The 24,398-nt window shown below is 46.9% G+C and overlaps 1 protein-coding gene across 2 annotated transcripts in view; it reads right to left on the bottom strand.

Annotated features, from left to right (window-relative positions):
* Positions 1-23,672: 23,672 nt before the first annotated feature.
* The window catches only part of BUD13 (BUD13 homolog), a 34,399-nt gene continuing 33,673 nt past the window's right edge, over positions 23,673-24,398 (bottom strand). For both annotated transcript variants that reach the window (XM_080816847.1, XM_080816846.1), the window contains one exon: positions 23,673-24,070. In XM_080816847.1, coding sequence (XP_080672973.1) covers positions 23,977-24,070 — 94 coding nt within the window. In that variant the 3' untranslated portion in view covers positions 23,673-23,976. The remainder of the gene's footprint in view (positions 24,071-24,398) is intronic.

Genomic DNA, 24,398 nt, shown 5'->3' with positions numbered 1-24,398 from the left:
TCTCCCTTCCTGATGGCTGGGCCCAGAGAACAGAGGGACAGCGGATCCCCTCCCAGGCACCATTCCTAGCTGACTTCGGTGGGGAGGAGGGCCACGTTGGGAACTGATGGATGCTACTGGAAATCCTGCAGAACGGGGTATGTTGATACGATGGGCTGGTTCATTCTTGGGAACACACTGGAACATTTTTGGGGAAACACCAAGTCCTCCTGGGCATACACTAGAAGTCCACTCTTTGGTACTTGGAGCAACTTAAGCATTACTCAGAGCTCGCTGGCAGTTACTAGAGTGTTCCTGGGATTTTGTGAGTACTGGGGCCTTACAAGGATTCTGTCAGAAAGACACTGGGGAATGATAAGAAAGCAATGGGAGATGCTGGAGCCATACTGGAAAGTTACTGGGGTATAACAGGGAGCAAAAGCACATGTGTGGGCATTCCTAGAGTGCTGGGATTTTAGAGGGCCTAATGCCAACTGGGGACCTTTGGGGATAACTAGGCACTCCCTGTGGGGCACTCATGGGTTCCAGTAAGTGCTATAGCTAGGCTGCCCTTGTCTGGAAGAGGAGCATGGGTGCACAGGCGTGCAGCCTGCCCCCTGGCAGCCAGAGCAAGAAGACACTGCCCTGGGAGAGGGAGTAAGAAACCAACGCTTTGACTGAGCGGCAACCACCAGCGTGTGCTTCCCAGGTGTGGTGGCAGCCTGAGGGGAACGTGCAGCCTGGTAAGGAAAATCACCCCTGAAGTGGGGAGCAGCTCCCAGCCTGGCATTAGTCCCCCCCAGAGTCGGGCCCCAGGCCCTACCTCTACCCCCAAGGTGAAAAGACGCCGGGGGTACAGGGCAGGCCGGACTGTCGGCAGAAGGGCCCTCTCACGACTGAGGCAGTGAGACTTGGTGGGGGCCTCGTCGGCAGCAAAGCCTCCGAGCTGAGTCTCAGGAAGAGAAATGTTGGGACACACAGGCTGGACCTCTGACCTGTGAAAACCTCCGCTTCTCAGCCGGGGGCAGGGGGGCAACAGCTGTTAGGAAATCTGGGCTCCTTGGGGAAAAGATAAAGGTCTGGCTAACTTAGTGCCCTGTTCCCCACTTCCTGCCCACTTTTCCGAGCCCTCCCCATCCTTTGAAGGCCAGCTCCCAGACCCCAGAAGCCTTGCCCATTTTCGGCGTCCCATGCTCCCTTGAATGGCGAGAGGTCTTCAGCAGGCCTTGACCTCTGACTTGATCTGTGGTCTTCCCCGGACACGGAAGGCCTTCTCCCTGAGGCCCATGGTGACAAGGGGAGAGCAGTGGGACAAAAGAGCCACCCGGCCTTAGACCTGGCCCCAGCCCCATGTGCTCAGGGCCAAGGCAGGAGGCCGCCGTGCTCTAGCTGGCGGGGAAGTTCCGCTCGGGAGAATACATCAGCTGCTGCCCTGCTTCGGCGGATGGGCCCCGGGGTGGCCGCATGCCCTGGAAAGCAGCCGTGGTGCTGCTTGGTCAGAGGAGCTCAGACACTTCCCTCCGCCCCAGCCTGGAGCAACAAAGTCAACCCGAGCCAAAGCAGCAACTGGGCATGCCCTGTCTGGAGGAAGCTTGCACACAGGCTGGAGCAGGCAACTCACTCCGCTCAGGGCACTGACTTGGTTGCTCTGTGCCCCACCCAGAGTCAGGAAAACCTAAACCCCGAGTAACCACGAGGCCCCAGGCAACGTCATGGACCTGTCTACCCTCACTCTCAGCACTGTCGTTTTGCTCTCCGGGGTCCCTTCACTGGACCTTAGGAATGTGGAGGAACCAGGATGTGCACCAGTCTCCCCCGCCCCCTCGGCACCATCGCCCCCACCCAGACCTGAGGCAGCAGCTGCTAGAGGCCAGCAGAAAGCCTCGACAGCCTTTGCACGGCACCAGGTTCTGCAGGGTGGCGGCCCTGCCTCTCTTCCCTCACCCCTCCTCCTGCTCAGCCAGCTCCCCTTAGCCATGGGGCAATGAGGAGGAGCGGGAGAGGGACTGAGCCTCAGCATGGCCAGGCCCAGGGCTGGCCACCCCCACTCCTCCACCCCCCCGGCAGCACTGAGCCCCATCATCAGGCACTAATTAAATCCCCCTAATGAGGAAATAAGGATGCAGGAGCTGGCTCCGCAGCGGCCTCCCCGGCCCACCGCCCTCGCCTCTCCATCGGACTTATCGCTCGTCACAGGATGTTTACAATAATTTTTAATTTGTGCAATTATTAATCACTTTTCTATCTGCCTCATTTGCATAATAATTAGTCATCTCACTGTTTGGCATGCCTGTGAATGACAGTGTTTTAAATTGAATTAAGATTTTAATATTCTATTTTCCTGCTTTCTCCCCCCTCACACGCTAATCAAAGTCAGATTTGGCAGCCAGAGGGAGGGTGGGGAGCCGGTTGGCAGGCACTGGACTTGGCCTGCTCCGAGCTCCTGAGAACTGAGCTGGGAGGGGGGCACCCCAAACCTGGCACCTGAGGGGTTAACCAGCCTTGCCTAAGGAATAGAGGGAGGCGATGAGAGAGGAGTGGGCAAAGGCAGCTGGGGAGGGAAGGCATCAGCCCAGCTCAGTGGCACCAGAGATCAAAAAACGCACTTTCATTTTTTGTCCAAACAGGCTGCTTTTTGCAAGAAGTTGGAAAGCACAATACAGGCCAATAATTGATCCCTGGTTACTAGTCTAGGTTAACTTTGATGGCTCAGGGTCCCCCAGGTAGAGAAGTGCCTGAAACAGTCCAAAACCTATTGCCATTCTTTGGATGGACGGAGAAAACAAATCTCTGCGCTTGAGTTGGGCTCCCCTCCCCCTTCTAGAGCTCTCCACACACAGCAGACCCTCTGCCCAGGCCGGGCGCCTCGCAGATGCGTGCCAGGGAGGATGGGGTTCCGGCTGACAAGCGGCAACAGGTGGGGGCTCTCTGGCCTCTTCAGGGCAGCTATGGGTTTCTCTCTTTCTTAGCCTTAAGCCCTGCTCTGACCATCCCGGGAATCCTGCTCCAGCCCCGCCTCCCCACAACTAGTCTTGCCTTTTGTGTTGCCATGGTAATCCCTGTGGCTGCCCTGGATACCCATTGCTGCTCCAGAATTCTCTGCTTAGGCAGGGCAGCTCTCCCCACAGCCTGCTTAGAACACCTCCCCTTTTACCATCACTGAGGACAAAGGGTGAGGAGCTGGGGTATGGTCACCAACCCGTGGTCTGCAAAATCAGATACTGCCTTTCCCTTCAGGTGAGTAGGGAGAGAAGCTGGGAACACGGGAGCTGGTGTGAGCCAGTAACCAGGACATCACAGCTGGGCAGGGGGGGTCAGACTCCACTCAGCAACCAAGACTTTCCACAGGCCAGAGTAGAGTAAGGACCCCTACCTTCTCCAGAAATCCCTTCCTCCCACAAGGAATCAGTTCTCCCAACTCCACACTTAGAGGTCAAGAGAGGGAAGTCCCCTAGGTAGGGAAGACAGAAATGGGGGTTTTCTGCCAGAGTTAAGAGCTAGATGAGGAGAGAGTGCTAGAAGTTTACAGGAGAGCCCTTCTCCTTCACAGGACTCCATGGCTGGTCTGCATTCTCCACCTGCAAGCCAAGAAAGGGGATTCTCGGCACTCCTACGGTCCTCTCTGACACAGGGTGCCCCCAGGCTGCCCTATGAGCCCTCTTGCTAACCTACCTAGGCAGACGCCAGCCTCAGGAGCTGGTAGTACCACAAACCCACTTGCCAGGCATTGTCTGAAGGGGCAGAACAAAAATCGCCGGGGTTCAGGAGAGGCACAGTCCGATCCAGGAATTAGAGGGCGCTTTTGAGAAACCAGCCCCCCACCCCACCCCTGCCCTACCAGGGCTCTGGGCTTTGTCCCCAGCTTGACTGGAAGGAGCACACAGCCCTTTTATCACTTTGTAAATCAGGCCCAGGTGAGCCCAGATTTCACCGTCTGCCACGTCATCAGCAAGGGACGGCAGCCTTCACCACGGCCAGCTTTGCCCACCACACCCAGCCTCTGCCCCCCCAGCCTTTCCCTCTGACAGCCCCTCAGTGGCGAAGGGAGCTGTTCCGGGGTGAGACCGGCACACACAGCTGGTACACAGCAGCCTCTGCTGGCCGCCTCCGCCTTCCACACTTTCCCTAGGGATGAAAGCAAGGCCAGCCGACCCTCAGAACTCTGCTTGCCCTGACTTCCAGTTTGCCTGGGACAGTCGTGGTTTTACACCTGTTGTCTCGGCATATTACAAATAGCACATGTGTGTGTGTGTGTGCGCGCGCACACACACACACACACACACTATTCCTAGTTTGGACCATAAATTAAATGGTCTCTCTAATCACAGGCAAGGGGAGGGTCCCAGAGAGCCTGGGGAGACAGTGGAGAAGCTCTGAGCAGAGACAAGCAACCCTCCCTCAGTCCCCAGCCAGAGCTGAAGGTAATCCCTTTCAGTCAGCACCGAGAGGGAAAGTCAGAGCACCCGCCCAGGGCCAGGGCACCAGCATCTGGACAGGCCAGCTTGGGGAGAGAGGGGACGCAGTCCTTCCCAAGGTGGGGAGATAGCTGGCAGAAGGAACAGAAAAAAGGAAGATAGAAGAGGTGGCTCGGCCAAAAGGTAGAAGCCTGAAGGGAATAAAATGCTCTCTTTCCATGTGTCTGGCAAACGGCCACTCGGAGCAGGGGGCATGGGCCCATCCACAGCGCCGGAGGGCAGCCCCACCCAGCTGGATGCCTGGTACTGCTCTGGGCTGTGCCCTCTGCCTGGGTGCCCGAAGGCCCACCCAGACTGCAAAGCCCCTCTCCTCCTTACCCTCCTCTTCATCTACTTTCCCCCAGCCCACTCCTTAGCCTGAACTGCAAAATCAACGAGGACTGATCACAAGCCCCCCATCCCCAATCTAAGAGATGAGGAAGAGAAATCAGAGCCGTCAGCCCCAGAGTACCAGGACTCCCGGATGCCTTCCCTTTGTGCTGTTACCCCGTTGATGCAAGGCTCTTGGGGATCGCCTTTTGTTCCACCTATCCGAGCTGGGATTCCTGAGTCAAAGGTTTAGAGACCACCACTGTGTGTCTTTGTAGGGTGGGAATGGGGTCACGGGTATTGGAGAATGTCTATGTCCTATCAGAGAAGTTCACATAAATTAGCTGCAAAGTAGTACATAAATGCATACTACCTACATCAAGAACCAATAGTCGTGCATTTTGGGGACTCAGATAGCAACAACAGTCCCCACTCCATAGCCATTCTAATAGGTACGAGGTGATATCTCATTGTGGTTTTAATTTGCATTTCCCTGATAATTAGTGATATTGAGCATTTTTTTTTATGAGCCTGTTGGCCACCTGTATATCTTCTTTGGAAAAATGTCTATTCAGATCCTCTGCCCATTTTTTAATTGGATTTTTTTTTTTTTTTGCTATTGAGTTGCATGACTTCTTTATATATTTTGAATATCAATCCTTTATCAGATATATGACTTGCATATATTTGCTCCCATTCATGAGGTGGTCTTTTCATTTTGTTGATGGTTTCCTTTGCTGTGCAGAAGCTTTTTATTCTGATGGAGTATCACTTGTTTATTTTTTTGCTTTTGTTGTCTTTGCTTCTTGAATCAGATCACAAAATCATCACCAAGACCGAGGTCAAGGAACTTACCTGTGTTTTCTTCATATTTATGGTTTTAGGTCTTACATTCAAGTCTTTAATCCCCTTTGAGTTAATTTCTGTGAATGGCATAAGAAAGCCTAGTTTCATTCTTCTGCATGTGGCCATCCAGTTTTCCCAACATCAGTTGTTGAAAAGACTATCTTCTCCCCATTGTATATGTGTGCCTCCTTTGTTTTTGTTTTGTTGTTGTTATTGTTTTAAGATTTTATTTATTTATTTGACAGAGAGAGAGATCACAAGTAGGCAGAGATGCAGGCAGAGAGAGGAGAGGAAGCAGGCTCCCTGCGGAGCAGAGATCCCGTTGCGGGGCTCTATCCCAGGACCCTGGGATCATGACCTGAGCCGATGGCAGAGCTTCCTTTGTTGTAAACTAATTGGCCATATATATGTGAGTTTATTTCTGAGGTCTCTATTCTGTTCCATTGATCTGTGTGTCTCTTATGCTGATTGCATACTGTCTTGATTACTACAGCTTTGTGATACAGTTTGATACAGAGAGTGTGATGCCTGTACAATCTTCTCCATCAAGATTGCTTTGGCTATTTGGAGTCTTCTGTGTTTCCACACAAATTTCATGAGAGTTTGTTCTGTTTCTATGAAACATGCCCATTGGAATTTTGATAGGGATTGCGCTGAATCCGTAGATTGTTTGGGGTGGTATGAACATTACGACAATATGAATCTTTCCAATCCGTGATCACAGAGTATCTTTCCATTTATTTGTGTCTTCAATTTCTTAACGTCAATGTCTTATCATTTTCAGCATACAGGTCTTTTACCTCCTTGGTTAAACTTATTCCTAGGTGTTTTATTCGCTCTGATGTAATTGTAAATGGGATTGTTTTCTTAACATCTCTTTCTGCTAGTTTGTTGTTAATGTATGGAAATGCAAGATTTTTATATATTGGCTTTGTATCTTGTGACTTTACTGAATTTGCCTATTACTTCTAACAATGTTTTGATGAAGTCTTTGAGGGCTTTATAAAATCTTGTCACCCTCAAATTGGGACAGTTTTACTTCTTCCTTACCAGTTTGGATGCCTTTTATTTATTTTCCTCCCCTAACCACTCTAGCTAGTACTTCCAATACTAGTTTAATAAAAATGGTAAGCATGGACCTCCTGATCTTGTTCCTCATCTTAGAGGAAAAGATTTAACTTTTCACCATTGTGTATGATATTGGCTATGGGCTTATCATATGTGGCCTTTATTATGTCAAGGCACTCTGCATCTATAACCACTTTTTTGAGTTTTTAATCATGAATGGATGTTGAATTTTGTCAAATGCTTTTTCTGTATCTATTAAGATGATCATGTAATTTTTATCCTTCATTTTTTTAATGTGGTGCATCATGTTGATTTCAAACATGATGGATGTCAAACCATCCAAGGATGGTTTGACATCCTTGGATGTCAAACTATCCTTGCATTGATGGAATAACTCCCACTTGATCATGATATGTAATTTTTTGAATGTATTGTTAAATTCAGTTTGGTAACATTTTGTTGAGGATGTTTTCATCCATGTTCACCAGAGATAATGGCCTGTAAGTTTCTTTTCTTGGTGTGTCCTTGTCAGTTTTGGTATCAGAGCAGTGCTAGCCTTATAAAATGAGTTTGGAGGTGTGCCTTCCTCTTCAACCAATTTCTATTTTTCTGTTTAGTCTTGAAAGTTTGTCTGGTTCTAGGAACTTATCCATTTCTTCTAGGCTGTCCAATTTGTTGGTGTCTAATTGCTTAGAGCAGGCTCTTACGATGCTTTGTATTTGTGGAATCAGTTATAATGTCTCTTCTTTCATTTCTGATTTTATTTGAGCCTTTTCTTTTTCTTTCTTTCTTTTTTTTTTTTTTTTGGTGAACCTGGTAAAAAGTTTACCAATTTTATTTCAAAGAACCATCTCTTAGTTTCACTTATCTTTTATATTACCTTTTTAGTCTCTATTTCACTTATTTCCACTCTGGTCTGTTATTTTCTTCTACAAACTTTGGGCTTCGTTTGTTCTTTTTCTAGTTCCTTCTTGAAGTGTAAAGTTAGATTGTTTGAGTTAGGCATGTGTCACTATGAACTTTCCTCTTAGAACTGCTTTTGCTGCATCCCATAAATTTTCATATGTTGTATTTCCATTTTCATTTGACTCAAGGTATGCTTTTATTTCTCCTTCGACTTCTTTGTTGACCCATTGGTTGTGCAATAGCCTGTTGTTTAATGTCCCCATATTGGTGCTATTTCCAGTTTTTCTTCTTGTAATTAATTTCTAGTTTCATACCATAGTGGTTGGAAAAGATCCTTGATATTATTTCAGTCTTCTTAAATTTATCAAGACTTGTTTGTGGCCTTAGCATATAGTCTATCCTGGAGAATGTTCCATGTGCCCTTGAGAAAAATGTGTATTCTGCTGCTTTGGAATGGGATGTTCTGTATATATCTATTAAGTCCTTCTGATCTAATGTGTCATTTAAGGCCAGTGTTTCCTTATTGATTTTCTGTCTGGATGATCTATCCGTTGGTGTAAGTGGGGTATTAAATTCCCCCTCTATTATTGTATTGCTGTCTATTTCTGCCTTCAGGTCTGTTAATATTTGTTTATAGATTTAGATAATCCTATGTTGAGTGCATAAATATTTACAAATGTTAGTTACATAAATAGGAAGCGTTTAATTCAGCCATTCTGCCCATAGCAAGGAAACCAGGGAAAAATCCACAAAGGAAAGAAATACTTGAGCTGAACGCTGTAGGATGAGTAAAGTCCTGCTAGGGGGAGAAAAAATGGAAAAGCGGAAGCAGCTTGGAAAAGCACAGAAGTCTGAACCAGTGGTGTTTGATAGGGAAGTGAATTCCAGACAGTCCAGGGAATGGGTTGATAGGTCAGGCTACAAAGGACCTTGATAGAAGACTGAGGAGACTAGACACATCCTGTAGATAAAGGCCTCCTCCTCAACCACCTCCCATGTGACCCGGGAGACATTCCTATCCTCAGTCTCACCATCAATACTGGGATAATCATGCTTCCCCTACCCTGTTTCCATGAAAGCTACAAACTCCTTGTCACTGGGACTGGGTTGGCTGGTGAGCCACTCCATGAATATCTGATAGGAGGTCCATGTGCTAATTAAGCATTCATCTAATGTTGCATATATGACAATCTATTGTTAGCAGTGCTAATTAGAGACCTTCACTAAGAAGCTGTGGGGAGCATCTGGAAAACAATGAACCAACTTTGGTCACGTTTGGTCAAGTTTGGTCAACTTTTACTCACCTAGAGTAACCACCTCAAGATGCATTCATTCATTCATTCATTCATGTGGACAAAGTACATAGACTTTGGTAGCTCTGCGGTCTTCAGCCTTAGTTTCCCTGTCTACAAAATGAAAATACTAGCATCAAATTTGTTGAGTTTTTATGAAATTACTGTATAGAGACTGCCTGGTTCATACTGGCACCAAATAAATGACAGCTATTAGTTCTGAGGTGTAGTACCTTGGGTTAGGAGCTGGGGATTTGAAAATGAGTAAAAGGTCTAAGAAAATAAGAATATAAGTAAGAACAAGAAAATGACTAAAAGTCCTGGCCACAGGACCTCATGATCCACAAAACAGCATATGAGAGCTGAGTACAAAGTGCCATGAAAACTCAGAGAAAGGCTGATTGGGTAATCTGAGCCTGCATTTAAGCAGTAGCATTAATTCGCAATATAAGTTCACAAGCAGAATTGAGCCGACAGGGAGGTCCCATGGCACCTCGGGTGGTTGCTCGAGTTTGTCTTTGTCAAAAGTTCCTCTAAAGTCCACATTGAAAGACTTTCCAGTTTGTAAGTCAGAAGTCTTCTCCAGCATGAGACCACGTCATCTGGGCTAATCAGAGCTTAGGAGAAGGAACGGGCCCAGATAACCCCCATTCTATCTTCCTCCTCTCCTGCACCAAGAAAAACCAAGACGAGGCCCTTCCACGTTGAGAAAGTGTCAAAGAGCAAGTGGGATTTCTAGATGCTGGAAGTAACTATAACTGGAACAAAACGCCAACGGCACAAGTAGGCAACGGGGGCGCCAGGGCTCCATCTCTTCTCTCACCATGTGTATAAAGGAGCAGTGGGGACATTTGACAATAGTTTCCTCAGTGGGAATCAACGGTCGATGTGGTCATCATGGAAGCTAATTCAACCTCAAATATATTGATTACAATATAATATTTAGATGTAGGCAAATAACAGTCCTATTGATCAGAATACCCCTGGCCTTAGGACCCAAGCCAGGTGCTGTACTTTAAAAGGGGCAAACTGGAATGACTTCAGAGAAGATAGTATGGGACTCCAAATCATGGTCGAAGGAACTAGAAAAAAATAAGCTGGGCCCAGCAGCTTTCTTCTAATGTCACCATAACTGTGACATCATTCCCCGATCATAAAAGAGGTGCCACAGTGAAGGGGGGAAATGTCTTACTAACAGCTACTCGAGCACAACGAACCCTAGAGGTTGTTCCCTCAGTCCCTGCACTTCAGGTTCTTAGGCTATTTGGCCCCCCCACTCCACACAGCACCTGCCGAATGGCAGTGTTCAAGAATAGTTCCTCTATTCCATTCCATCTGTCCCTGGGCTTTATTTTTGACTCTAGGACCCACCTGGAGGCCACCCTCAAAAGTTCCCTAGGAGTATGCACCCGGACCCTCTGCACTGATGACCTTGGTCCTCTCCTATGGTCTGTCATCCTCTCCCTCCCACCGCCTCCTCTTGTGTCAGCCTCCAACTGGCTTGTCATGCTTGGCTCTGCTGCTGGACTGGGGATGGAGGAGAGGGAAAAGGTCCTAGTGAAGGGTCTGCAGATGCAGTTAGACGCTCTATGTATAAAGATTAATTTCCTACTACCATTTAAGCGAATATTGTCTTGTTTCCTTTCTCATATAAGTTCCAATAGAAAACTCTCCTCCTATTACCTTAATCTTGTGACTCCAGGAAGAGAAAGAAAAATTTATTCCAACACATCTAAAATGTTGTCAGATAGAAGAGGAGTTATTAGTCGGTTTGTGTAAGCCCCAAGACGGGTAATTCAGACAAATGGTGAAGTCACAGGGGAACATAACTGCAAATAGCTAGAGTTGCCCAGGAATGAACTACTTATGTCCCAGGAGGTGGTGACAGGGCAGAAAGTGTTCAGACGTAGGTGGCACTACTAGAAATGATTTGCCGGGAGATTCCAGCATGGAGCAGATGTAAGAATCAAATCTCTTTAAGACTCTAACTTTGATTCTAAGATTCATATAATTAGCAGTGTATTTCCATGGGACCAAAGGTTGGGAAAGCAGCTGAACTAGTAAACTGGTGGAAAATACTTCTAAATTAGTTGATGTGGGGAAAGTGTCATGAGTAGAAGTTCTTTATGGTATCATCCACCTCTGAGATTCCCATTTTGTGATTCCAGGTTCTGAAAGAGCGTCAGCTACTGGCCAAATCCATCCAGCTGACAAGATGCAGGTCAACAGTCTGTCTCAGGACAACAACTGGTGTGTGTGTGTGTGTGTGTGTGTGTGCATGAATGTGTGTGTGTGTGTCTTGTAAGGGGAATGGAGATCAGGGTAGAAAACAACAGACATTTTCTGAAGGGCCATAGCGTGGGCACATACACACATACACGTGTCCACACACACACACACACACACATCACCCACACACAGAGGCAATTCAGAGTTGGACTTGAAGCTGGTGGCAGAGATGAGATCCAACAACCTTGGGGCCTGATCAATCACACAATCGCTCCCCTCCCCTAGTTGCTGGTCTGGGGTCTGTTGTTAAGGAAACAGTGGCTCCCACTTCCTCCATCAAAGCCAGCAGGGTGCCGTTCATATCCAGTGAGGAGGACAAAGGCAACCTAAGACACCAAACCTCAGAACCAAAGTGGTTCTGCCAAAGTACAAGCAGTGGACAGAGGGCAGGGCTGAGCAAGGACACTACTGTGATCACAACCCAGAAAGCCAGAGGGCTACAGTGCCCACCTTCAGCCATGTCCGTGGGCTCTGTGACTATGGCAGAGTGTCCTCTAGTCACCCCCTACCCAACATCCCCTTTCTCACTCCCCTTCTACCTGTCCCCAAAGCTCCTGCTGTCTGCTTCTGTTCCTCTAATGCGGAGTTGACAGGCAGAAGACACAGGATGCTTCCTGTCCTGGGTGCTACTCCCGCTCAGGGCGTACCCAGACCTCAATGGTTCAAGGGCAGACCTCCCCATAGAGTTATTTTCACCAGCTCCCCACTACAACTGCAGCCTCCCAACATCAACTGTAGGTAAAGTGGCCCTTTGGCAGGTCCTTTTTACACCCTACCCTGCCACCTCCACTGTACATGGAGTCAAAAAAGGCTGGTCAAAAACCAGCCAAAAATCTGCTTCTAAAAGGGCAGCAGCCCCTTTAACCTAATCTCCCACACTTTAACCTAAAATGCTGAGTCTCAGTGCAGCCAGTGTAGCAGGCCACCTTCCTCTCTCTCCCTAAAGGAGTATCAGCAACTGGCAAATCCCTGTGGAGGGGCGTCCACAGGTCCCATGGGGTACACCCTTGCAGCTTCCTAAGTAGCAGGTGAACAAACCCTTGACTCAGCTCTAACCCTCTTGTGCTCCTAGAGACTCCTCTTTCCTCTGCTTCTTAGGAAACACAGACACAGCAACGGCATCAATCCGTGGGATCAGGCAACCCCCTATCCAGAGTTCAGCCCATCATTTGGTGAGTCCACCCCCAACCAATGTCATTGTAAGCCACCCCTCTCGCGACCAGCATTACTTTCAAGGCAGAATAAATAAACAAATAAACAAAGACCTGAAATGCTCATTAAAAATAACTGCTTTTGGAATGCCATATGGCCTTACATGCAGAGAAAGCATCCCCCCTCCCCAACCACCCTCCCTCCTCCCACCCCTGCCTTCCTGCCCAGTTCTTACTGCTCGGGCCTCAGACAAACTCAGTTTGGGTCCTGTCTGAACACCAAGGCCACCAGCAGCACCCCAGTTCTGCCCCCAGAGGGTGGGAGTAACAGGCAAGGAGGTTAATGGGGAAGCCTCACCAGAACAGGCCATCCCTCCTCCTCCCCCTGCTCTAGACACCCCCTCTCCGGGGCACAGAAGACTCTGCCCACTTGCCCACCCTTCTTCAAACAGCTCAGCCCTCAGTCCCACCCCTCAAGACACACCGGCTCTCCAAACCCAGCGGGAGAACAGCCATCCCGGTACTGAGGTAAGGTGGAGAGGGAGAGCGGAGCCAACAGGGACACAGGCCATTGACACAGCAGAAACCCTCGAGAAGAATCTTACTGTTCACACTTGGGGAGGAGACACTATTTAGGAAGCACCTCATGCCAGACACTCTGCTACTTTATTTCAGATCCTCTCAGTAACCCAGGAAGTGAGTTTAGGAGTAAGGACACGGTGGCTCAGAGAAGTGAAGTAACTTGCTAGAAAGTAGCACCTGCCTGGTCTTTGATGACCTCTCACCCTAGGAGACTGAGTTCCCACTGACTTCCCCTACTCAGGCCGGGGAGATAAGAAGGACCCCTGTGCACCAAGAGGCAAAAGCTAACTTCCCACTGTGGGGAAGCAGCAGCAGGCCGGTTTCCTTGCAGGGGTCAGAAGCCGCAGAGGAAATCGCCCCAGGAGATATTAAATACCGCCTGGAGCCCCTTCCCAAGGCTCCACCCCGGACGCAGCCCCCGGGCTACTTCAGCCAGTACTGCAAGCCTCAGTGGCCCCCCCTCCGCAAAACCTCTGGAGAATGTTACAAGCCCTGGAGGAAGAAGCCAGAAACTGACCCTGGGACGAAGTCCTCCCATTCAGGTGAGTCTTAGCCTGGAGGCAAAAAGGGTAACAGGGGATAGAGGAGTGGCATTCTGTATCAGACCCTCTGTTCCCAGCCTGCCAGCTTCACCCTAACCGGGGACACTCCTGCCTGCCCCCCGCCCCGCCCCCGCCCCACTGCAGATCCCGGGGGTGAGGACCACCAGTCCAGCAGAATGCGGAAGGCAGCAAAGGCCCCAGCCCGGTCTTCTTCAAGAGCCTTCAGGCAATACTCGCCTCCGAGGCCAGCTGGAACCATTTGGGGAGGGTACCCCACCAATAACCCCAGCCTAGCCCCTTCCTGTGTAGGCTGGACCAGTGGGCAGCCCTGTCATCCAGGCTTTCAAAAGCTCAGGTGATCCAAAAAGGCATTAGAGGATAATGTGGATTCCACACTAGGAATTCTTTAGTTCTGGTGCTGGGGAGACAACCCTGAAGGTCAGCGCGGTGGGAGAGGCAACGCTCTCGTATTTGCGTCTGTTATTCTCATTATCCAAGGTCTAGTTAAATAGAGCCAAGGCTGGGGTCCAGGTCCCCACCTTTACTCTCAGGTCTTTCCCACACAGAGGAGGCCCTCTGCACACCTTCTTGCTCCCCTCAGGTGACTACCACATGAGCGCTACTCCTCAGATTTCCTTCCAGAACCCACTTCTTGGCGAGTCAATGTTCCCAGTTCACGTTCAGGGCAGAAAAATAGCGCCAATAACGCGTCCTGGCTACGTGGAGTGTATCAGCCAACACCAGAGTAACTTCCAAGCCTCAGGGTGGAATCGAGTGCTCAAAACCGACCCAAACAAAAGCAGCCAGGGGATCGAGTGAGTAACCAGAACTCTTGGCAAGTTGCGGGTTGCTGTTGGGGGAAGGGGCCGAAGGAGAGCTCTACTGCCCAAGAGAAAGGTACTGACTGTCCCCAACTTATGACGGTCTGACTTACAATCTTTCGACTTTATGATGGTGCCAAAGTGATGCACGTTCAGGAGAAACCATAGAATCTGGATCTTTTCCCTGGGCTAGCGATACACAGTACAATACTCTGGCGATGAGCCCTGGCAGCGAACCCCAGCTCCCGTCAGAGCGGTCAATAGCCAAAACTCTGACAACCTTTCTGCACGCATGCAACCATTCTGGTTTTCACTTTCAGTACAGTATTCAAAAAGCTACGTGAGCTGTCCAACACTTTATTAAAAAGTAGGTTTTGTGTTAGATGATGTTGCCCAGCTATAGGCTAATAATAATTGTGCTAAGCATGTCTAAGGTAGGCTAGGCTAAGCTAGGACGTTCAGTAGTTCAGCTGCGTTAAATGCATTTTCCACTTTCGATATTTTCAACTTACAGTAGGTTTTAGGAGATATAACCTCACCGTAAGTCAAGGAAGATCTACAATAATCCAGAACTCAGTCTTCTGCCCAATTCAGAGACATAGTTATAGAAGGCAACAAAGCAAAGGACTAACTGTTTCAGAATCTTGAATCTCAAACTAGTTCAGATTTACTTCATCCTCGTTTTACCTAAGTTTGGGGCCAGGACAAACGGCATGCTCTTCATAGCCGGGGGTCAGTGTCTTTCCGTCGGCATCTCTGGGAGACATGGGCTCTAACTGCACGCCAGGAGGCTGAGTAGGCAGGCTTACCCAGTCCCCAGGAAACTACAGAGTACCAGACACTCCACTTGGCTAGCCTTGTCCCGGCTTCTTGCCTATTAAAGCCTGCTTCCCTCGGGGGCTCAGAATGGTCCACTACCTCCCTCTGACTCATCCCTGAAAGGCTAGAAGGCCCCGCTCGGGTGCAAAGCGAGGAATATGCCCACGGTGCCACACAAATATTACAGAAATGGAGTTCTAGTCCAAAGTGATGGAGGAAAGGAGAGTCTTCATGGGGAGCAGGGACGCCACCCCAGCAAATGAGAGCACTCTTCGCCCCCTACCCCAACACACACAATTCCAAACTCATTTCCCAAGACCACATTCTCTCAGCCATAGCCACTAGCTGCCTACCAGAAGGCTTTAGAAAGACTCTCCGTTGCCCTATCCTTTGGCTGCAGGTGTTGCGTCCTCTCTGCTGGGTCTAAGCATGATAACTGGGGAGTGAGAAAAGAAGCAGAGATAAAATAAATTAAAATTTTATTTTCAGGGAAGAAATAAATTTGTCTTCAAAATTACCTGAAAATACTCTGTATAGTTTAGGCAGACACACAAATGAAAAGCAAAAAAAAAAAAAAAAAAAGGCATGTAGATGGCACGGTGCCCCTCTATTTGGCATGCCTGGATTCCTTCACAGGTATAGTCCCGACTTGTAGAAATGTTTTCACCCCATGCAGCAAATATATCCAGGCGGTACAGAAAGACACTGCCCCTGGCTGGCAGCCCACTATGCATCAGCATCAGAGGCCAAGATGGCTGAAGCAGGAGATGACCCTCCTGGGTAGGAAGACCACTGCCAAGTTTGATGGAGACACAGTAACCAGGGTAAAGTGCCCAAGCTCTCTGTCAAGAGGTAATCAGCATGAGGGTCTCAACTTCTCCCTCATCCCAAGGGGAGGGGGGAGTGGTGGTATACAGGGAACAAGGGAGGAAGTTTACCCTACCAGAACACCCCAACCCCACTATTCTTGGGAAATCCAAAAATTTTACTTTCCTGAATCTGCAGCTACTTAGGGAGTCTGATATTTGTCCCTGACCAGAGATGAGGTATGTATGCACTTAAGGAATGTTTGACAGGTGAAGTTTGACACGTGGTAAGTACTTAACAAAAGATAGCAGTTAAAATCACTATTATTATTATTATTATTATTTCCCCAGACAAGCATTCCTCTCTTCCCAGATGCCTTATCTACCTTCTCCCAAATCCTTGGTAAACAGAGTCAAGGGTAAGTGCCCCTCTAGCACACTCAGGGCCCTCAAAGCCAAGTTGCAAACTGAAACTGCAGGCAAGCAATTCTCCCAAGTACACTATGGAGACCCTCATCGCAGAGGCCGTGAGAAGCTGCCGGTAAGAACGTCTGTCATCCCCCAGGGGCCCCCTTCACCTTTCACCTTGCTAAAGGCCTGAGGGTGGGTGGGGGCTGCGCTGTTGGGAGAGGAATCTGATGTTTAAATCCTGGATCTTTCCCAACCTAGAGCAATCCTGAGCAAGTAACCTCTCTGCAAAAATGTTTTCTCCTCTGCCAAAAGAAAAAGACAACAAACCTTGCTTACTAAGCACCAGACATTGCATTTTTCTCTGTGGCTCCTTGTAATTCCCTAGTTGACAGAGGGTACTGAGCATAATATGCAGGGAGGGAAGATTTGCTCCTTTTCCCTTTCCGACCGCTCTCTGTCCCCTTGAAAGGGCGTGGGTTCGCCGGCACCAACTGAAGATCAAACTACCACCAGGACCTCCTACATGCCCTTGTTTTCTGAAAGGTTGAACCTGTGTAAACCCAAGGTCAACAGCATCAAATGGGAGCCAAAAACAATTTCTCTACTGAACAAAGGAAAACATTCAGGTACAAAGGAAAGACTGAGTCTGCATATGGGGGGCAGTGGGGGGAGGCCAGAGTCAGGGAGCAGACACAACTCAGCTTCAGCCTGGCCCCATATTCTCTCTGCCTATCTTTACAGGCCAGTCCAGCTGCCTGAAAACCAGCTCTAGAAGCAATTATGACAACAGGACTCAAAATTCCCAAATGTAATAATCATTGGCGGGGGGGGGGGAGGAAACCACCCAAATAACCTATGCAAAAATGCACAGTTCAGAACACACATCTCCTAACCAACTCAAACTGAAAACCAAGGTCCCACGAAAACCACCTCAAAGCGTGAATTCTCCTTTCCCACTGGGATTTCCCAGACACACCCTAACCCTAATCCGGCTCTTTGAAACTACCTGAGCCAAGGGTGAGTAGCCTGGTTAGAAAGGAACAATGCACTTGTGTGTCTTAGAAGGTCAGTGTGTTCCTGGATACCCAAGGGAAAAGGAGGTCAGGCTGTTTCCCTCTAACGAACGAATGAACGGCAAAGCGTTGAGACTTTTCTCAAGTCAGTACCATCAATTAATTACATTCTATTTGAGCTAGGGTGTCTGCTCACTGCTGTGTTTTTTTCCCTTTACATTCTTTAAGATTATAATTCACATACCATAAAATTCACCTTTTTAAAATGTATAATCCAGTGGTTTTTAGTATTGCTCACTGCCACTGGGGTCTAAACCTCCCGAGTGGAGAAAGTGGCACAGGAAAGGAAGAAGAAGAGGGTCTGAATTGGATTCGAGCAAACAAACAAAATCTGCCACGTGGAGAAAGTACTCCAAAGCTTAAGGGAGATTGTGATCAAAATCTAAATACTGTCTCTCTCTTAAAAATATTTACCATATTGAAAACAGGATTATGTTTCTGGTTTTAAGGTAGGGATAAGAAGTGGAAGAGGCGACTGAATGTAGCCACCCATATCCTTCAGAGATGCTAAGGCTTATCACTTCGAACACCCTGCTTCAGACCCGGGCCCTCCTTTCCACGGTCAGGAAAAGGGGTGTCACACTGCCCTCTAGTAGCCGGCCTGGGAAATGACAGCCAGCCACACGCCAGACCGGCCCAGAGGTCTCTGCTGGGAGGATGTGCTGTTCTCAGCGCACAAAGGCAGAGAAATCAGAGGGAGAAAGAATTTATAAATTTTCACCGATGCCTACCAAACACAGAGCTCACCTACAGTAGAATCTATCTGCTTCCCCTCCACCTCAGTCTCTGCTTGAAAACAGACAGATTCCTTTGTTAAGGAAAGAAAAATGTGGTTTAAGGGTTCCAAAAAAACTGGAGCCTGTCTTACTTAGGCTGCTATGCTTCAGGCTGCTATTACAAAAATACCACAGACTTGGGTTGCGGGGGCTTGAACAACATATATTTATTTCTCACAAGTCTGGGGGCGGGGGAGGGGGGCAAGATCAAGACACTAGCAGCTTGATCTGGTGCCTGCCAAGGGCTGGCTTCCTGATTCCGAGGCCAGCTTCTCACTGCGTAGGGAGCTCTCTGGGGTCTCTTTTACAAGGTCACTAATCTCATTCATGAAGCTCCGCCCTCAGGACCTAATCACCTCCTGAAGATCCTGCCTCCTAATACCATCACCTTGGGGCTAGGATTTCAGCATGGGAATGGGGCAGGGGAGGTTGGCCATTCAGTTCACATTGGCCTCCTAAAGTAAGTTGTTCTTAAGAAAGTATGGGGCCCAGGGAGGCCTGGGTGGCTCAGTGGGTTAAGCCTCTGCCTTCGGCTCAGGTCATGATCTCAGGGTCCTGGGATCGAGCCCCACATTAGGCTCTCTGCTCGACGGGGAGCCTGCTTCCTCCTCTCTCTCTGCCTGCCTCTCTGCCTACTTGTGATCTCTCTCTCTCTGTCAAATAAATAAATAAAATATTTAAAAAATAAAAAATAAATTAAAAAAAAAGAAAGTATGTGGCCCAACTACGATGAAGTTAAAACCTGAACCCATAATGGAAATAGAACCCAGCTGTGGACAAGAGCTGTGACAAAGGGCTAGGAGTTGAATGTATTCACTGGCACTTTGGCTAAGGAAAGGGGATGGCTTACAAAACAGTTTGCAAAAGTATAAACTCCAAAGTAATAATAACTTCAGAGTAGGTCCAGGGCCCAGAGCCTACATTCACTGGGGCCTTGTAAAATAAGCTTATTTTGGGAAAAAAAATTTTAACTTAGAGTAAGTTGTAAAGATAGTAGAGAGAGTTTTGTTTTATTACTCTTTACCCAGAGTTCTTGACTGTTACACTGCTTACATAACTATGGCACATTTGCCAAAACTAAGAGATTAACAGCGGCATATTTCTAGGAACTAAATTCCAGACTTTATTTGGATTTCACCAGTTTCGCCAGTAATGTTCTAACCTTAGGCCTTTTTACATAATGTTTACAACAAGGAGCCAAAGGACCAGAAAGGCAGTGTGCAACCCAGTAGGACACTAGGTTCTAGTCCCAGCTCTTATTCCTGCTAACTGCAGAACCTTCGAGTTTGTTTTCTGAGCTTGTCTCCTCTCTGACATACTCCATCTCACAAATGCCGATTCTAGATGCAATTCCAGCTTATCCTTCATCTCTCTGCCTAAACACTTCTCTGACAGCTACTAGCTACAGTGAAGGAAGAGACATCTCCTACTTGGCAGTGACTCCAGCTGAGACTCCCCAGTTAGAGAACAGAGTCCCTTCGGGAATTTCCAGATTTCAAAATTGCTTCAAAACCCACGTGTGTCTCAGATGGCTGGAGGACAGACAGCCTTTCTTCAGGGGTCTGAGAAGGACACACTGCAGCAGGGACCAGAGTTGTCCATAAACATCCATTTTTCCCTTCTTCCTGGGTGTGCATTACATTCCTGAGGCTCTCTTGAATTAGGCGGACCATGCAACTAAGCTCCAGCCAACAGAACATGAGTGGAAGTTTGTGCCACTTCTAGAGGGGGTGGGTTATATCTGCTAAGGAGTCTCCCAAGCTCTGCTCGCCTCACTACGACACCACCCCAGCAAACTCCGAGGCCGTGTTAGCACTGCCATCACCCTGGTCCTTAAATGAGTGCACGGAATAAAGCATGCCCCTCTCACTACCCCAGCCTGAAACTACCCTGGACGTTACATGAGGAAGGAGAAAAAAAAAATTCCTATTGTAAAAAGTTAGCCCATTTGGTGGCTGTCATGACAGTTTAGTTTAACACTGCCAAATGTCATTCCATTAGAGCAAGACTTTGCTTCTGGATCTGTGCTCGGGGCCTCAGATGCATGGAACCGAGGTGACCACACGCCCACCTTCATCCACACAAGGCCTCTCTTCTCTTTCCCCTTCCCTCCATCATTGCCCCTTCCAGTTCTATCCTGTCCCCTTTCACAGACCGTATTCCAGTGAGTTAAGATCTATATATCCCCCTTAAAAAATGTTGCTTAGTGTGTTTAATTTACTTAGCTGGTTTTTGCTATAAATTGAATTCTTTATTTTCCTTACCTGGAGTCCATCATGTCACAGCAGTCCCTAACAGCCTGCATCTGACTGCTTTTATAATATTCTAGCCTGTGCATATACCACATTTTATTTATCAATTCCCTTAGGGACAGACATCTAAGTTGCTTCCAGCTTCTTGCTACCCAAACTATACATAGACAAACATCCTTTTATGTAACTCCTTGTGGATCTGTGCAAGTTTCTCTGAAGGCTACAGCCAGCAATGGAAGTGCTTTGATGTGCGGTGTATTCATACTTAATGCATTAGTTACCTATTGCTATATAACAGATTACCTCAAAACTCAGCAGCTTAAAACAACAATACCCATAGAATGAGATAAAATGTTGGTAAATCATGTATTTGATAAGAGACTTGTATCCAGAATATATAAAGAACCCTAAGAGTGTGTCTGTGTATGTGTGTGTGTGTGTGCACGCACATGTACATATGACAGTCCAACTGAAAAATGGGCAAAGGATGAATAAACATTTCTCCAAAGAAGAATATATAAAAATGTTAAGCAATAGTACTCATTGGAAAAATATGACCACTTCATCCCCGCAGGCATGGCTGTCTCAAGGCAGAGAGGAAAAGGTGTTGGCAAAAAAGTGTGGAGAAACTCGAACTCTCATACACTGCTTTGGAAGTTGGGCAGCTCCTCGAAAAGTTAAACGTGGGGTTACCTTATGACCTAGCAATGCAATTCCAAGAGCAATGAAAACGCATGCCCATACAAAGACTTGTACAGAAATGTTCACGACAGCATCATTCACAACCCGCAGAAAGTAGAAACAATGCAAATGTCCATCAACTAATGCATGAATAAACTGTATGCTATCCATACAAGGGAATGTTATTCAGCCAAAAGGAGGAATGAAGGACTGAAATGTACTACAACACAGATGAAATTTAAAAACATTATGCTCAGTGAAGAGTTAGATAGAAAAGGACACATACTGTATGACAGCCCCATTCACACACTATATGAAATGTCTCTAATAGGCAAATCTAGAGCAACAGAGAGTAGATCAGTAGTTGCCAGGGGACAGGGGAGTGGGGGACAAGTGGGGAGTGATGGATGCCAATGGATACGAAGTTCTTATATTCACAGAGTGATCCAAATGTTTTAAACTTAATTGTGGTGATAGGTACACAACCCTGTGATATCTAAAAACCACTGAATTGTACTTCATGGGAAATGAGTAAACTGTATGGCGTGTGAGTTGTATCTCAATAAATGTTTTTTAAAAATGAACATCTAGGGGTACTTGGGCGCCTCAGTCTGTTAAGTGTCTGCCTTTGGCTCAGGTCGTGATCCTGGGCAACTGGGATCAAGACCTGCATCAGGCTCCCTGCTCAGTGAGGAGCCTGCTTCTCCCTCTCCCTCTGCCTGCCAGTCCCCCTGCTTGTGCTCTCTCTCAAATAAATAAAATCTTTTTTTAAAAAATAAACACCTGTTATCTCACTGTTTCTTTGCATCAAGAATTTAGAGCTAAGTGATTCTGGCTCAGGATTTCTCATGAGGTTGTGGTCACATGTCGATCAGGGCCACGTTCATCTAAAGGTCTGAATGTAGGTAAAGTATCCACTTCCAAAGTGGTTCACTCACACGGATGGGTAACTCAGTGCCATCTACTGGTGAGAGGCCTCAGCTCCTCCTCTCCACATGGACCTCTCCAGATGGCTGCTTGAGTGTCCTCATGACATGGCAGCCAGTTCTTCCAAAGCAAGGGATCTGAGAAAGTACAAACCAGATTCAATGTTTTCTATGACCTAGCCTCAGAAGTCACACATTTCCAGTATATCCTATTGGTTACACAGGATGGCCCTATTCATTATGGGAGGGGACTACACAGGGCTTGAATACTAGGAGCCAGGGATCATCAGGGGCCATCTTGGAAGCTAGCTAGCAATACTGGATGAATAGGAAGACAATAATAATGACAACCAACAATTTTGTGACACACACTAGGTGCAAGCACTGTTCTAAGGTCACGATAAACCTCTGAGGTAGGTGAGATTATCTCCATTTCACAGATGAAGAAACTAAGGCACAAAGAAGTTAAGAAGCTTACCAAGATCACACAATTAGTAAAAGACATAGCTGGGATTCAAACACAGTAAGTATAGCTCCAGAGCCACACTCTTAAAAGCTATGTAACACTGCATCCAGGATATTACTTAATTCCAATTAAGTGTTGCCCATTTGTTCTCCAAAATGGATACAACAGATGAAACTCCCCTGAAGTTTTCATTCCCACAAGAGTTAGGTCTCTTACTTTTGCCAAGCCAATGGATATAAGTAGAAACACATTAACGTTTTATTTTTTGTGTTTCTCTAATTACCAATGAGATAATATACTTATTAGTCATTCTGGTTTTCCCTTTACATTTTACCTATTTATATTCTTTGCCTATTTTTGTGTGTTGTTTTTTTTTTAAGATTTTATTTAAGAGAGAGAGAGCGAGCAGAGGGAGAGCAATCGGAGAAGCAGATTGCTTGCTGAGCAGAGAGCCCGATGTGGGGCTCGATCCCAAGACCCTAAGATCATGACCTGAGCCAAAGGCAGATGCTTAACCGACTGAGCCACCCAGGAACCCCTTATTTTATGTTTTGTCTTTCTTATTTACAGTAGTTCCTTCTATAGCAAGTCTTTTATATATGCAATCCCTCGTCGGTTTTAAACATTGCAAATATTTTCTCCTAATCTATACACATCTTTAGCTTTGACTATGAGATGCTCTGTTAACCAGAAATCTTTAATTATGAAGTAGTCAAAGGTATCAAATCTTATAGATTGTGCTTTGGGGATATTATTTAACAAATCTATCCTCACCCTAAGGTCACAATGACATTCTCTGATTTTTCCTACTGGCTTTAACATTTTACCTTTCATTTAGATCTTTAAGCACTTTGGAATGTCTTTTTTTTTATATGGTTTGAGGTAGGGATCCAACTTCATTTTTATCCATACATAAGCCAATTTTCTAAGCATCATTACCTATTTCTTCCCCACTAATCTGTGACATTACCTTTATCATATACCTTGTCTCCAAAGAGTTATGTCTATTTGCACGAATATTGTGCACTATATTGCACGAATAGCACAAATTCGTATTTTCTAAGAAGAAGGACCCATCACTGAAATTTCTACTCACACTGCTTTCTAGATTAATGAAAAATCCAACCACCACCCTCCAAGATCCATGGGAGATTCATCATTAGCTTTTTTCCCCAAAACAGAATACCCAGTTAAGAACACGATTTTGAAAAAATAAATGCATGTTTATTAAAAAACAAAAACCCTAACCAAGAACAAACCCTGGGACACTGAAAACTCAACACTTCCTCTGAAGGCCAACAATAGCCAGTGTTGGAACACCTGAGAAGGCCAGGTGCCTCAGTCCGAATATCAGGTCTCAAAATATTCTTCCGCAGTCAAAACTGGCATTCAAGTTGCTGGTCTGTGTGGACCCTGATTATTAGCATAGACAACCGTTACAGGTGGATGTCTGGCTGCCCTATATCCACTACCACAACCCACAGCCACCCCACAGCTTCAGAAAAATTACATATCCTCAACACTCCACTTGTAGGCAAGTTCCTCCACCGCCTTCTTGCTGGCAAGCCTGGCAAAGCGCTTCTGTTCAAATCCGTTGGATCTGCAATCAAGAGACACTGATCAGCCAGAATCCTGAACTGGACATTTTTTTTCTTTTGAAAAAAGAGAAGAGTTCACAACCTAGTGAATAAGGAGGAAGGTAAGGCAGTCATGTGAAAATATTTAAGGCATATGCAATAGAATCAAAAAGCCAAAATACATAATTCATCCTTTTATTAGTTTTTGTTCCGCCCCTTCACCACTCTTGACAACTGTTTCAAACATTTACCACTCTATAGGCCCAACGCACTCTCAGCTGATGCCTACATCTTATCATTCATCCATTCATCATACAGGCATTTAGTGAATTCTCATTACAGGCATATCTC

The sequence above is a fragment of the Martes martes genome, assembly GCF_963455335.1.
Source record: "Martes martes genome assembly, chromosome: 10".
Taxonomy (NCBI): domain Eukaryota; kingdom Metazoa; phylum Chordata; class Mammalia; order Carnivora; family Mustelidae; genus Martes; species Martes martes.
Note: the sequence above shows the minus strand (reverse complement) of the source record. Positions and strands in the feature narration are given on the sequence as shown.